This window comes from Gastrolobium bilobum, unplaced genomic scaffold (genome assembly GCF_033153095.1).
Source record: "Gastrolobium bilobum isolate Gb01-03AN ecotype WA unplaced genomic scaffold, APGP_CSIRO_Gbil_v1 utg1162, whole genome shotgun sequence".
NCBI classification, from domain to species: Eukaryota; Viridiplantae; Streptophyta; class Magnoliopsida; order Fabales; family Fabaceae; genus Gastrolobium; species Gastrolobium bilobum.
The window spans coordinates 276,128-292,204 of NW_026898943.1; the positions used below are offsets into that span (position 1 = coordinate 276,128).

General features: G+C 32.6%; 2 protein-coding genes across 3 annotated transcripts; both read left to right on the forward strand.

Moving 5' to 3' along the window:
* The first annotated feature begins 3,727 nt into the window (after positions 1-3,727).
* Positions 3,728-7,099, forward strand: LOC133285652 (mitochondrial outer membrane protein porin 2). 2 transcript variants are annotated; one of them, XM_061482903.1, is made up of 6 exons: positions 3,735-3,894; positions 4,023-4,090; positions 5,807-5,917; positions 6,001-6,087; positions 6,174-6,382; positions 6,488-7,099. In XM_061482903.1, the coding sequence occupies exons 1-6, from the start codon at positions 3,846-3,848 to the stop codon at positions 6,792-6,794; spliced, it is 831 nt and encodes a 276-aa protein (XP_061338887.1). In that variant the 5' UTR covers positions 3,735-3,845; the 3' UTR covers positions 6,795-7,099. The 2 variants fall into 2 exon arrangements, with proteins under 2 accessions (XP_061338888.1, XP_061338887.1); XM_061482904.1 differs by lacking the exon at positions 6,001-6,087 and having other exon boundaries at positions 3,728-3,894; positions 5,807-5,950; positions 6,294-6,382.
* A 3,325-nt stretch (positions 7,100-10,424) lies between these two features.
* On the forward strand, positions 10,425-12,784 carry LOC133285675 (large ribosomal subunit protein uL24z). The gene is made up of 2 exons (XM_061482939.1): positions 10,425-10,963; positions 12,635-12,784. The coding sequence occupies exon 1, from the start codon at positions 10,520-10,522 to the stop codon at positions 10,958-10,960; it is 441 nt and encodes a 146-aa protein (XP_061338923.1). The 5' UTR covers positions 10,425-10,519; the 3' UTR covers positions 10,961-10,963; positions 12,635-12,784.
* Positions 12,785-16,077: the final 3,293 nt, after the last annotated feature.

Sequence of the window (16,077 nt, forward strand, 5' to 3'; positions counted from 1 at the left end):
AGGCCAAGTCTAGTCTAATATAGGTTAGGCCGTAGGCCCCTGTAAGCCGGCCTAGCCCATTTACACCTATAGGGGAGTTATATAGAATTTGAAAAAGGAATGTAATCATTACTTTTTATAAAAATCAAAAGAATCTAATCATTACCTTTATAGATATCTAAGGATTCTTAACCATTACGTTTATAAAAATATAAGGAATCTAATCATCACTTTTATAAATATATAAGGAATCTTAATCATTACGTTTATAAAAATCTAAGATATTTTATTCTAAATATCTAAGATATTTTGCTAATTATTTAAGATATTTTATATTATATTTATTATTATTATTTTAATTTAAAATATTACACATTTGTCTCTCTATTTTTTTAATCACTTATCCCCTATGTTTTTTTTTTTGGTACATTGCCAGGAGATATCTCCATTCAACCTTCTCCGGGCACCATGCCCTCGGGATACGGCCCGTTTGGGCTAACCCTTCATTGTAACAGTGAGTCCTATGTTTTTTTTCATCTAAGTCTATTCTTAACGCCTTTTGAAACTTAATTAATCTGTCCATTTTACCCTTCTTACAAAAACAATTCAGCTATCTTACGTATCATCTTATTTTCCTAAGCTTTTGCAAGGGTTTCTTACGATACAACTAAATTTCTCCTGTATTCGATTTCAATTAACATCCCATATTATTCAATTTTGTTTATACTTTACAACTTGAAACTGAGATCTAAAAGTATTAGGTCTTTTATTTTAATCTATGAGTGATATTTTTATTTTAGCTATGGAAGGTTAGTATTGATTTTTTTTAATGTTTTGGATATATAAATATACGAAGTATTGTGGATGCAAAAAAAAAAAAAAAAAAAGCACGATGCGATCGTTTATGTATAGCTCTTTGTGCAATTGGATTATTTCTTGAATGAGTCCTACATTTTTTTCTAATATAGTGTTGATTGGACTAGAATTTTAAAATGAACTATGATACTTATTTTAGCCACACCAATAAAAACTAAAACAATCCATTGAAGACATTTTTTTTAAATAAACCAATAACCATTAGTCACATTGATTCAATTTTCAATTTGCTAGACACGTATTAGTTTTAATTTTTTTACTTTTTTGGTATACTTAGATATCGAGTTTTTGTGTGGTATAGAGCTTTACTATATGTAATGTTTTATTAATTGAAATTAATTTAATGAACTGGTTTAAATTTTCTAATACAATTTAGGAATAGTTTGTCATAGTGTGGGCTGTAAAATGAAATTAAGTAAAAGAAACTGGAACAAGAAATTAGATTTTGTAAAATAAAGAAATTTTTATTAGATCTAATATTTTTAATTTTATTAAATACAATGGCTCTATAGAAGCAAATTAATTATTTAATGAAAGGAATGCATTAGGAATTATTATAAAAGGTATATCATTGTATTAAATTCACAACAAATGAGGCTAGCAAGTTTCAAAGAAAGGTAAAATAGACATATTATTAAGAGTTTTATGTTTATCATGTAATATAACACGACTTCACTTTTCTACACACACATTAAAGAGGCGGGGTTCACATATTTTTCTTTCTCTTTCATCATTTCACTTTCTCTCTCCCTTTTTGTTGTGTGTATTGGAAACAAAAATTAAGTTAAGTAACATAACATTAATAAAACCCTATTATTAAATTTCTAAGCGTGTTAAGATGGATTAAAGCATAAGAGTAAGTGATAAAAAAAAATATATAAGAGGGGCAAATGATTCACAGAGAAACTATAGAATAATTTCTAAACTTTTTCCTATTATTAAATATCATATTATGTTGTATTAAATGGACCATTAGTCAAATTAAATTTGTCCCATGACTCACATGTGAATCTTCCTTTCAAAAAATAACAACTTACGATAAATAAAAAAATAATTAGTTAAATATTATAGAGCAAGGTTATAGTTACAACCTTTTTTTTCTTACAACCTCTTACAACTATATCTTATTACCGTTGATTTTCGCTAATCAACGGTTATTATTTTAGCAGATTAAACTCATTAATTAATTATTAATTCACCATAAATAATAACTGTTGATTGACGGAAATCAACGGTGATAAAATATGGTTGTAAGAGGTTGTAAAAAAAAAAGTTGTAAGTATAACCTTCCTCAATATTGTAATATAATATTGTAATTTTATTTAAAGGACACAATTTGTGTCATTTACAAGAATAAATATAGGAAATAATATTTTTTACGTTATACGATAAAATTATATCTCCTATATACACATAAAAAATTGTGGAGTTCATATTTTTTTTTTTTCTCTTTTCTTCTCACATGACCCCACATTGACCCCACACACTTTTATGTTTGTGTAGGAGATAAAATTATCTTCTAAACATAAGAGATATTAAACCCGTAAATATATATAAGTTTTTAAAACTATTTTTCAAAGTTATTTCTCATATTTTAGCTATGAGAGCTTGTTTGAAAAGCTATTTTCAAGCTATGAAGTTTTCGGGATGCCAATGCCCAATGTAGTTTGAAATTTGTGCTAATATGTTTGACATTATTAGAGTAAAACCAATTGTGCATCAAAACCATGGTTTTGAAGTCCGGTTAGCAAATTACAACAAAGAAAAAATTCCAGTTGCATATAATTTGACAAAAAATATCGTCATAATTTTTTTTAAATAATAATATCGTCATAATTTAATATTATATTTATGTAAAACTATTTTTTTTTTTTTTTTGTAAATTATGTAAAACTATTTGTCTCATGTGTAATATTATGTGTCAGTTAATTTAATTAATAAAAGGGGCATAATGGTAATTGACAGTTTAAGGGAGTTGGGAAGTTATTTATGAATAAATAACTGGTGACAGGTTCAGTTATTATAAGAGTTTTTGGTAGTTTTCTGAGAATAGTATCTCCAGAGAAACTCTCCTTCATTGTCTGCCCATCGTGGTTGTATCCAATCACTGTCAAAGAATATACAAGTAGAGAAAATGGTCAAGACTCTGAGAAAGGCATTCCACCATCAAAGTTCTTCCGCACTAATGGAGAAAGGTACACTCTTATGTGAAAATCATGAATTCTAAAGATCCTGTATCATGTTCTTGAATGGACATTGTTGAACATTATTATTGATTTACTTATGAAATTACTTATAATTTATACTTCAACAACATTTACCTATTGTTTAAGGGTTTTATTAATCTCATGTTAAAGGAGATAATTATCTCATGTCATAGAGATAAATTAGTGGGCTCCACCACCTGAAAAAATAAAAAAAAAAGTGACACAGTTATAAAAGAGTGTGTAGGAGAGAAAACTTATATCATGTGACATAAGAATAGTTTTTTCCATTTTTTAAATATTGACACACTTAGAACTTAGAAGTGATTTTTATCTAAAAATCTAAAAAACATTAATTTTATTGGGAGAAAAATAAGTCGATGTATATATTGACCATAAAAATGTGATTAACATTTGAATCACTTACGTAGAATCACGACCATTTGCCGTGGCAAAGACATAAGTTAACGAACGATTATACATGGACCCTGAAAATCAGATCAAAGGAAGAGGCAGTGCTGGCACGATGGGTCCGCGCGTCATATTCGCTTCCAAAATCAACGGCTAAAATCGACCGGGATCACCATAGATTCGTCGTAATGCGCACGATATGACACAACCACTTCGACCATCCAGATTGGCGATTCTACATAATATTATTTTACATTTAAAATAACAATGTGAAAAAAAGAAAAAAGAAGCATCATTTCCTCGCCACACCCTGCTTCGTGATCGTGAAGCTCAGTGCGTCAAGATCTCTCTCTCTCTCTCTCTACGAAATCGAAAATGAGCAAGGGACCGGGTCTATTCTCCGATATCGGCAAGAAAGCCAAAGGTGAAAGAACATGCTCTCTATTATCCTTCGCTCTATCTCTCACTATCTATGTTTTTGATTCGACATCACTTTCTCGAAGCCAAAATCAAAAAATAACTTCAATAATTTTGATTTGTTGTTGCTCGTAGATCTTTTGACTAAGGATTATAGCTCCGATCAGAAACTCACCGTTTCCTCCTACAGCGGCGCCGGAGTGGTACGCTCTTCGAAATTTCGTTATAACCAATCTGTTCTTATATATTTACCTTAGTTTACATTCTTGTTTGTGAGGTCTACTGGATTTGTGGTCAGGATCTAGTGTGATGCTATACATGGCAATTAATTTGTTCGCTTTTGAGGTTGATGATGTCTATTGACCGTTCCTCTCAAAGCCTCATTACGTCTTTTGTTGGTTTATTTTTAAATGGATCATGAAATTGCCTCCGAAAAATTATTTCACTTGAGGTTACGTATTTTTATTTGTATATTGAGCCTGTTTCAGATTACATTGTTAGTACGTTAAGTTAATTCGTATTCTATAGACAAATTTATCACTGCAAATAAAAAAAGAAAAAGAAATTTAGGATATTCCATGGGCTCGTACTCTTCTGATGTAGAGCCAATTGGATTGTATGTAGACTTGTGCAGAATGGCTTTGATGTAATAAGTAGCATGACCCGGAGTCAAATCTAATGGTGCAAGATATAGCATTGCCCTTGGATGGGTGTTGGGAATCAGAAATAGAAGAAATTTAGATCCATAGGTGAAATCAATTTAGAAAATGTTTTAAAAGCGGATATTCGATAGTCATTACTGATGAAAGTTATCTCGCAGGTGTTACCATTTTCATGCCTTTCAGACTCGGGTTCTGAATTCTGTTATCTACCATTTAAACTGATGAATTGTTTTTTACGAGTTGACATAATGACAAGCTTTTGTAGTTGTGTGATAGGCATTAGAAACTATCAAATAAGTTGTGCACCTTTACCAATAAACTATATGGTGATTGGAAACGCCACATTTGTACGTACCAAAGGTCATGAAAAAAAAGCTGATAATAGACTGCAGAGGTTGAGAAAAGTTGTTTGATGGTTGAATTTTGATTTGTGAAGATCTGAGTAATTGAAAGTATATAATTAAGGCCTAGGTAATGTAAGATTGATCACTGGGGTAAAGGTGAGTGAGATTTGGGTAGAGGGTATAGACTTAATCCCTTGTAAACTAATACGATAATGTAAGATTGACAAAGTGCACTAATGATCTCTTGACTTCTCTAATGGAAGTTTATGTTGAATTCATAAATGTTGACAGCTTCTTGTATGGGCCACTTAGTACGTTTGAAACACCAAATGATTAGTGCTGCTGTTAATTGTGTATTTTCATAATTCCTTTTGGAATTTCTTCTAGCCTGTTGCAAACTGCATGTTTATTGTCCGAGGGTTTGGGGATAAAGGACACGTCTTAATAGCAACGAAGGCTTTTCTTAAGTTGGGTTGTATCTGAATGCAGTTAATGTTGTGTTCATTAATTCATTTACTTTATTGTTATCCCATTTTTAGTAATAAGCACAAAAACTTTCAATAATCAACAATAACCTACCATGCATGACTAAGAGTTTATTCTAAATGTAGTATTGTAATGGATGTATTGAAGCTGATGCTTAACATCTTGTTAACAGTTTTATTTATTTATTTATTTATATTGGAAGGTGGTCATCTATTAACAGTTCTAAGTTTTTCTCAAAGTTTCATGTGACTGGAAATTATATGTTCATTTTAAATTCGTGTCTTGCTACTGTAATTTCTGGTTTTCATGGTGGCTTTTGTAATGCTAAGTATGTGTGACAGTGCATGTCGTCACTTGAGATCATTTGCATGGAGCAAAAAATCCCTAATGTTCATTTCAATACGATTTCTTCCTTTTTCTGCTGCAGGCCCTCACTTCAACAGCTGTGAAAAAAGGAGGACTCTCAACTGGGGATATAGCAGCCCTGTACAAGTATAAGAACACTATTATTGATGTCAAACTTGACACAGCATCAATTGTAGGTTACTTTGTCTTTTTAGATTATAATAGTGTATGATCTTGAGTAAATCATCTTATTTGTTTACTCTCTTTTTTTGACAGATCTCCACAACCCTCACATTCACTGACATTCTTCCATCTACCAAGACTATTGCTTCATTTAAGCTGCCTGATTATAATTCTGGCAAGGTACATAAGTTTGCATCTTTTGGTTGGGAAATTTGACCAACTGCCTTTCATTGTTTCTGAAAACTTGTCTGATTTATCTTTGGCAGTTAGAGGTTCAATACTTCCATGACCATGCTACCTTAACAACAGCTGTTGCACTGAACCAATCCCCTATCATTGATGTTTCTGCCATCGTCGGTACCCCAACCATTGCATTTGGTGCTGAGGCAGGCTATGATACTACATCTGGTGGCTTTACTAAATACACTGCTGGGATTAGTGTCTCAAAACCCGATTCATCTGCTTCAATAATCCTGTAAGCTTCTTTTACATGTAAATAAGATTCATGTTCCAAATCTCTTGCAATGGCAATCATGTTGAAAGCTGTCAAATTGATGTTTAACTTGTTTTCTTTTTTCAGTGGCGACAAGGGTGACAGCATCAAAGCGTCATACCTCCATCACCTCGACCAATTTAAGAAGAGTGCTGCCGTTGCAGAGATCACTAGAAGGTTCTCAACAAATGAGAACACTTTCACAGTTGGAGGATCTTTTGCTATTGACCATCTGACACAGGTCAAAGCAAGGCTCAACAATCATGGAAAGCTTGGGGCTCTCCTGCAGCATGAGGTGATACCAAAGTCAGTCCTGACTATTTCTGGTGAGGTTGATACCAAGGCCCTGGATAAAAATCCCAGGTTTGGGTTGGCCATTGCCCTCAAACCTTGAGGGTTTTTCTCTATTTGTAGAACGCATGATGGTATTCCAAACTACATTCAATTTTTTTTGGTGGCCCTTGAAGGGAGGGCAGAATAATTAGTTCCGCAGAAGAGTGTTTCCAGGTTCTTCATGAATGGATGAAATATCATTAACTTGGAATCAACCAATGACTTTTGTTTCCCATTTTTTATTGAATTTTATGCTTTCCTTCTGACGTTGTAGTAGACATTCTGAGATATGGAAGTCCTGTTCTCTAAGAGGATTTTTATCCTGTGTGCTTTTCTTAAAATTCTATGTTCAATATTATTTTCTGATGCATGGTTTTTTCACATACCGGAACAATTTTGTTCTTCTACAGTTCTGCAGTATGGCTGTTGTGCAGTATGGATAAATTTTCAGTGTTCTTGTGTTAGATTCTCTACCCACTTAATTTAGAGATACATGACTCACTTAAATGCATCTATTCCCCAAATTCTGAGACAACCCATGGATTAATCTACTATGATTTCAGTCACCTTTAATTTTGAAGAATTTGTATGAACTTATCAATTTTTGCAAATTTTGTTACGAAACATAAGCTTACCCTTCCTTCACAAGTTTAGCATCTTTAAATGTCCACCGAGTGTCTACAAAACTCAAGTTTATTTATTTAATTTATAATTTTTAAAATTAAGGAAGATTATATTTATTCTTAAATTAGAGAATTAATATCACGATACGTTTTAGATTAAATTAAATATAAATATATTTGTTTTTATTCAATACAAGTTTATTTAAAAAATATTACAACTCTATTATTATTTTGGTCGGTGAAAGTACAAATTGATGTAAGTGTTGTGACTGTTTTGAGAAATTTTATTTTTTAATTGAGAATGTGCTAAACACTTGCTATATTTTAAAATTAATATAGATTTTATATAGGAAATTTCTTCAACTTCCTTTGTTGTTAAGGGATTAATACTCTTAACCGTAAATGGGCTAGGCCGACCTAGTCTATATTAAGTTACATTTGGCCCATTAAAAATAGTCAAATAGAATATGCTTAAACTTTAAAAAAAAAAATTATTTAGAAAGCAAGTCATATATTTTTTTATACATATCAGACCTATAAGCTTACATGCTAACTTATATCATATTATTTATTTATTTATTTTTGGTAAACATCATATTATTTATTTAAAATAAATAAAATAAAATTACAATTTTAATAATTTTGAATAAAAAAATAATGTTAATTTAGTTATTTTTTAATTATTGAATGTTTGATAGGTTTAAACAGGCTTAGGCTAAGGCTCCTATTTTTTAAATATAGGTCAAATAGACCATACTTATAATTTGGACCCACACAGACTAACAGGTCAACCTAGACATAAGGTTTTTTATACATTCTTGACCTATTTAATCCAAAACCTATTTACACCTGTACTCTCAAGTAAGAGTGTAAATGGAAATAGCCTATAGTCTGGCCTACTTTAGGCCTGATCTGACCTACTCTATTTTCTAAATAGAACATGTTTCGGTTTTGAGAAAAGTTCATTTAAAAATTAGGACATAGCCCCCTTTAAAAAGCTTGGCCTAAAAGCTTGCATGCTAGCTTTTTATTTTTTTAATAAAATAAAATATTTGTGATATATATTGTTCACTTAAAAATATATTCTGAGATCATGATTAGTAACATTAATTTTCAAAGTAATAGAATTAATGTTATTTTAATAAATAATAAATATTTATTTAAAATTTAAAATATAATATTAAATTAACTTAGTAAAGAAAGTGATATATACATTTCTACATCCATTTTAGATAATGTTATCTACATCTACCCAAAAACTACGTCGTTTTGATTAAGGAAGGCTGTTTATGTAATTTTAGGTGAATTAATGTAGGGTGTTTCAGTAAAATATATATGATAAAAAATTAAATAAAATTACGAAAACACCCCTCATTAATTCACCTAAAATTATATAAACGCCCTTCATTAATCAAAACGACGTAGTTTTTGGGGTAGTTATAGATAACCTTATCTAAAGTGACTGTATAAATGTTTACCCCTATATATATATAGGAAAAATATTTCTGCAGTTAATGCAGATAAGTTATCTGCATATATTCCTAAAATGACGTCGTTTTAATATTGAAATCTTAAAAAATTATAAATATAAAGACTATTATAACCCTGCGATAAATTAAAATTACAAAAACACCATGATTTTCGTCCCAAACAGACGTCATATTGGGTTACTGCAGATAACTTATCTGCATTAACTGCAGTAAAAACGAACTATATATATATATATATATAAATTTTTCATGTGATCTTTATGATCATTCTTTCATGTGTTGCTAATGAAAATATTATTTTTTATGATCTTTGTGAATAAGAAATTTTATATTTTATAATTTTAGTTTGGTTTTGATCTATAAACTTTAGTTCCAACTTGGCCTATATAAACTTTAGTTTCAACTCCGTAGGCCTTATAGGTCGTGTTAGACACAGTGGCAGAGCCACATGTTGGCTGGGGGTGGCATCGGCCCGAGCTAAATTTTAACAAATTGTACTTATTATGTATAATTATAATTTAGCCCGCTAAAATTTATGATTAGGCCCTATCAAAAAATAAAATATATTTGGAGAGAAATTTGGGAAAGTTGTATTAAGTTAGGTGTTCTATTTTCACTTATATAAAAAAATTTAAATATATTTAATAAAATTAAAAAATATTTAATAAAATTATAACTCTTTTTGATACTGTCTGCTCAGGTGTTTTGTATTTAATATAATTTAAATATATTATAATATGAACTAATTAAAATTAAGAAAAATAAATACACATATAATTTTTTGGCCCGGGCTCCTGTTGGAGCCTGGCTCCGCCACTGGTTAGACATTTTAGTTTTTTTTATAATAAGTCATGTCAGACCTATAAATTAAGCCTTTAATAAGTTAATAAACCAGTATAAGCTCTAAATATTTTACATAGACTTAGGCTATCAAAGTCAAAATTTGGCCTAACCTGACACATTTACACCCTAGTCTAAAAAATTAACGATTACTATTTGGTTATACAACTTATTTATTAAAAAATACAAATTCAAAAATAACTTGTTTATTTTATATTGAAAAAAATTGTGTTATTTAAAATGACAAATACTTTTCCATTTATATTTCATTAGTAAATGAAATACCTGATTAAATATTTATCACCAATTACAAAAAGACATGGATATATTCAAAAGGAAAAGGAAAAAAAGGAAAGAATGCAGAAGAACCTGTACAAGTTAAAATTTGGATTAAAAATTATTTTAACTTAAAACATCAATATTTTTTATATATGTTTTTTAAAAACACCAATAGTTCGATTTTTTTTTCATTAAAACTTTCTAAAAATATATATATATATATATATATATATATATATATATATATATATATATATATATTTAAATTGGATCTGAATTCGTCGGTCGCACATAGACCTGCAGGCCCAATGCAACACGTCCTCGTGAAGCTTGAGTCAAATTGGGCTAGCTTTAGTTGTAGATGCAGGACCCAATCCAAGAGCACGCAGAAAATAAGCAATTAAAAAATTTAATTTAAAAATGAAAAAAAGAGCCTAAACTGAAAACCCTAGGTTTCAGTTTTCATATACACTCATTCTCCTTGCCGTCACAAAGCAGGGTTAATAAGAAAACAGAAAACCCTTCTTTCAGTGAGAGAGAGAGAGAGAGAGAGAATGAAGTTCAATCCAAGGGTTTCTAGTAGCCGGCGCAAGAGCCGCAAGGCACATTTCACGGCGCCGTCGAGCGTCCGCCGTGTGCTGATGAGCGCGCCGCTGTCAAGCGACCTGCGTTCGAAGTACAACGTGAGGTCGTTGCCGGTTCGGAAAGAGGACGAGGTGCAGGTGGTGAGAGGAACCTACAAGGGACGCGAAGGGAAAGTGGTTCAGGTTTATCGCCGCAAGTGGGTCATCCACATCGAGCGTATTACCCGTGAGAAGGTTAACGGGTCAACGGTCAACGTCGGGATCCACCCTTCCAAAGTTGTGATCACCAAGATCCGAATGGATAAGGACCGCAAGTCCTTGCTCGATCGCAAGGCTAAGGGTCGTGCCGCCGCCGACAAAGAAAAGGGAACCAAGTTCGCTCCCGAAGATATCATGCAGACCGTCGATTAGTTGGTGATATTTTCTTCATAATTTTCTTTTAATTACTACTTTTTGTTGTTACTGCCAAAATTTGGACTCGAACTCGGTTATTAGTGTTGTGCTATGTTTTTCTTTTCGGTTGGTACTTTGAGGGTCTTCTGGTTTGGATCTGAACGGTTCAATTATTTTGAGGCCTTTCCGTTTTGTTAGATTTAATGAAATGTTTTGACATTATTATTATTATTGGTAATATTTCTTACTTTCTTGTTCTTTTATTTTATTCTTTTTTGCTATTTTCACCTGCTATTGAGCTCTGCTTGTTGTCATTATTCAGATTACCGCATTTTTTTTGTTTTTGAACTGAATATTATTTGTGGGCAAAGTAAACAAAAATCTAAATACCTTTTAGGCTACTGTTTTTAAATGTAAATTGGATAGGATTGAAGATGTAATCAAGCACTTTTAGGTTAAACTAATAGTTGGCGTTCATATTTGATGTGAGATATCTTTTTTATTCACGGTGCAATCACTGTCCTGTTTCTGTACTAGTGAGTTGTAAATGTTTTGCTTGATATGGTGCTGTTTTTCATTTTTGTTACAATGGTAACATGTAAGTTTGAAAGAGTGATCTCATGTAAATTACCTTAACCCCTCATCATTATCATGCACCTCCACTAAAGCTTATATGCCTTTGCTCAAGTAAACCAAGGATGGTCGTAAGATGTGCTTGCTGATGCATGGAACTTTTTTTGGTGATTCTACAATGCATAACATTTAGACCAGCCTTGAGACATGTGGTCACTATGAATGTTTTGAGTGTTATTTGCTTGGAATTCAATGTTTTGTGTACTTATGATCTTACTTTGATGTTTAATGTCATTATTGTTTTACTCACCGTGGGATATTCAGTCCTTGATCAATTTAACAAGTGAAAGTCATTTGAAGAATGTTGAAATGATTTTTCTCTTAGGGGGCGTTTGGTTGAGGAGAAATTTTTTGAATACTAGGGAAATGATAAGAAAGTGAGATAAAGTGAGATAGATAGGAAAATGTTAAAAAAAGTAGTTTGGTGGGGAAAAACTTTACTGGAAAAATTAGGTAATTTTTAGGAAATGTATGTTTGGTTGGAGGTAATATATAGTGAAAAATTTGAGTGAACAGTGAGATTACCAGCTTTTTAACAAAAAACCATCTCCGAAAAAGCTTTCCAAACAGTACATAAAGCTGTCTTTCGGTTCCAAAATTTAAAAACCAATGCATCTTAGATGAATGGGTTTTTGAGTAAATCACCCTTCACCAAACACGACATTTCAAGAAGCCTCAGCACATTTGCATAGGAAAGTTGTAAAAAGCCTCAAGCCAAACACCACCTTAAAAGTACTGTGTAACTATTTGTTTTTTTGGCGTATCTATTGCTTGTTATTATTTGATTTTGAATTAGAACGGCGGGGGGGATAGGATGTGAGCATCGTGTTTTACTTGCAAATGGTTACTAGCCACTTAACTGTTTTCCTTGGTCACTAATCTGCTGTTTCGACTTTAAAAACTAAGATTTGTACTCCAAATGTTGATATTGAATGGAAAAGCGCCACTGTGACAGTTCAATTTTGTCCTTAAATTTCAGTCTCTATAATGGTTTGGTACCAAATTGTCAAAATAAAGTTTTGGCAAGTGATGTTACTAACGCTTCCCATTTTTTCTTAGCCCTAGGTATTGGGTTCAAAATCTTGTGGGAGGCGAAAGAAATACCCTTCGGGGGCTGGGGGTGCGGTTATATAGTCCTTTGGCACTTACTTTGGCACGTGAGTTGGGCTGTATGCCCCTTGTTTGGAGTCTATTGGAATATAAGTTATTTGAATTTCCTTCATGTTTATATTTTTGTCAAACATTTATTCAACTTGTCATTTAAATTGAAAAGTTCGCTTTTACTAAGTTCACCAATTTAGTAAGAAATTCGTTAAATTTCTAAAGTAAAGTAACAAATAGCCAGAAATTGGGGAGGGTTTGTGTAGCGGGTTTATATTGTTATTCGCGAAGAAGTCCATCTTCGGATTCTTGGAGTTGGGTATGTGACTCTTATAATCCCAAATATTTTTAGTCGCGAAGAAGTTCAGCAGCGTTAAATTGTTGTTCTGAGATGCCAAGGCATTAGATTAAATCTCGAAAAAGGATATTTTCAACCACGGGAGGTTGAGAATGTGTGATGAAAACACCAATGTATAGACGCAAGGGAAATTGAAGAGAGAGAGAGAGAGAGAGAATCTTTGGGTATAAACTTCATATTTTTTTTTATGAATATAGTTATATTTGTAAACTTTTACAAACTATAGTATGTAGTGTAATTTATAAATAAAAAGTTTATAAATATAATTTATTTCTTTTTTGTTACTTCATTTCACATATTACTCAAACATGGATTACCTATAGGGGGTGTTTGGTTCAAGTTTTTGGAGAGGATTACCGGTAATCCTTCTTTGGTAAATGTAATTACCACGTTTGGTAGAAGGAATAAATTACGATTCCCGGATATTCAAGGATTACCGGTAATTTGATTTATAAAGAAAAGTCACTATTCAGATTACCAAAAATAATATGGTAATTCGGAATACTAATCAGAATACCAAGTAAAGGGAAAGCACAACAATAAATTTTGAGACAAAAATACCCCAATACACATAAAAATCTAGACCCAATCTATCAATTACAAAAGTAAAAATAGTTTGGGGTTATTTTTGTAAAATAACCTCATATTCCAAGTCATATTTCGTTCTAAACCAGATATGGAATCAGTATTTTTTACCTAGTATTCCCGGTAATATTTTAGCGAACCAAACACATCTTTCGTAAGATTCCAAGTAAACTCAATTTCTACTGAATTTCCATTAATCATGATTCCCGGTCACCAAAAAATTTCTCCTGTACCAAACACATCCATATAGTAAAGTTTGTAAATAAAAAATTTATAAATAAAAAATTTATAAATATAAAGTTTGTAAATATAATTTTTTTTATTACTTTATTCCAATTTATAATAATAGTCCGCTATGCTGGATAAATTAAAATATATTGAAACACTTATGGGGTGTTTGTTTCAGGATATCTCAAAATTTGCCTAGGGAGACATCTGTCGTAAGAGACACCCGAAGACGGAACTCAAAACTGATACAATTAGGCAATTGTTAGCTTACTACTGCTTGAAATTTACTTCCAACACATAGGGAAAAGTAATATCAAATGTATACATCGGCTTCAAACTACCAAAGAGGGGGGAGGGGAGGGGAGGGGGGGGGGGGGAATAATACAACACCACAAAGGGTAAATCAAGGTATATATGGAGTGGGCATCCACAAAGGGTATATAGTATGTAAAGCCTAAAGTAGATGTCATAGGGGCAGGACCCCATAGATCACTAGAGCTGTCAAATAGGGCCAAAGCCCGTGGGACAACCCATTTAGCCCTGCATCTGGCCCTACTAAATTCCAGACACATATGTTGGGGGCTTTTTTTAGCCCCAGCCCCATATAGCCCCATTAATTATTGGGTAGGGACGGGCTAACCCGCGGACAGCCCTCAGTGAGGCATTTTAACATGATAGTGAGGGGACGTCGTCGTTTTAGGCTTTTAGCCATGACTGATTGTGGTTCTCATGTTGATCCTCTCCGGTGGAAATTCTCTCTAGTTTTCAGCGAGCGATTATAACACAACTCATCTCACAAATTTCATAACTATGACTGCGTTGGAGAAGCGCAGCGATTATCTTGTCGTTTTCGATAATAGGTTCTGTGAATTTTACTCACCTCAGGGAAGACAAAGAAGATCTGCGTGGGAATTGAGTTTGAGGGCATAAAACGAGATCTTCGAGCACTGCGAATCTAAAATTGATGGAAAAGAAACGCGAAAATCGTGTAATAAAGGCGATGAAGCTGGGAACTGCACATTTCATAGTTTGGCAGCTCCTTTATGACGAGTCATGTTCTTTTTCTCAATTGACCATAACACCCATCAATTTATTTATTTTATTTATTTTTTGGTACATGATTTACTTATTTTTAATTATTTTTGTAATACTAGTACACCATTTTATCATTAGTTGTATTTAATTTTGGATAAATCAAATATAATATTTATTTGTTACTTATTAATTTTTTAATTAATTGTTTTTTGGCCCACGGGTTGACCCTAACCCATAGGGCTATATAGATTTATTGGCCCATGCAAGCTTTTGTGTTAGTGGGCTTTTTGGCCCTGCGGGCCTTTTTGCCCTAACCCGCGTGGGCTAGGGCCTAACGGGCCGGGTTGGCCCATTTTGACAGCTCTACAGATCACTGAATATCAAGTCAAAAGGTTTTCATAAACTGTGGTAGATGGTGGAGAATGTAACCTATGTATTTTACCCAAACAACAAGCTGAGCAGAATTCAACATCATTTTTATTTGGAATAGGGAGATTACAAGACTTCAAAACAGAATTAAGTGCCTCAGTACGAGGATGACCTAAACGACAATGCCATGAGGAGTACATATATGAGGAAGCTACAACTTTCTGATGACTAGAGGTTACATTTATTGTAGACTTTGAATTTACACTGGAAGAAATAGAACTATGACCTATAGGTGTATTATAAAGAGACAGTGAGGTAGAATGACAATTCTGTCTTGAGTTGGGAGTGAGGCAGATTTCTTTGAAGCGATATAAGCCATCTGAACCCAAGTCACTCTCCAACAGCACTTCATGAGATTCCTGTGATTTTACACAACAAGTAAAGGGGTGAAATTCAAAATAAACTCCATTATCCCTGGCAAATTTACTCACACTAATGAGGTTCTTGGTGATGGAAGGTACAAGTAATAGATTGTCAAGGTGTAGTTGAGTGTGTGGTTTAAAAGGAGAGGGAAATGAGGATAAACTAGTAGCATTAACCCTTAGACCTTGGCCATTCCCTATGTAGACTTGATCTGCTCCTGACAACTGAGTGCTTTGTAGAAGATTTTGAGGATATGTTGTGACATGATGAGAAGCTCCTGAGTCCAGATACCACTCAATAGCTTGAACATTTTGAGGAGTTGGCAGGATTCCTTGTCCCTGTGAGGCAACATTACACTGTGGTTGAAGTGTGTTCTGAAGTTGATTTGTTGTGAATTGATTTG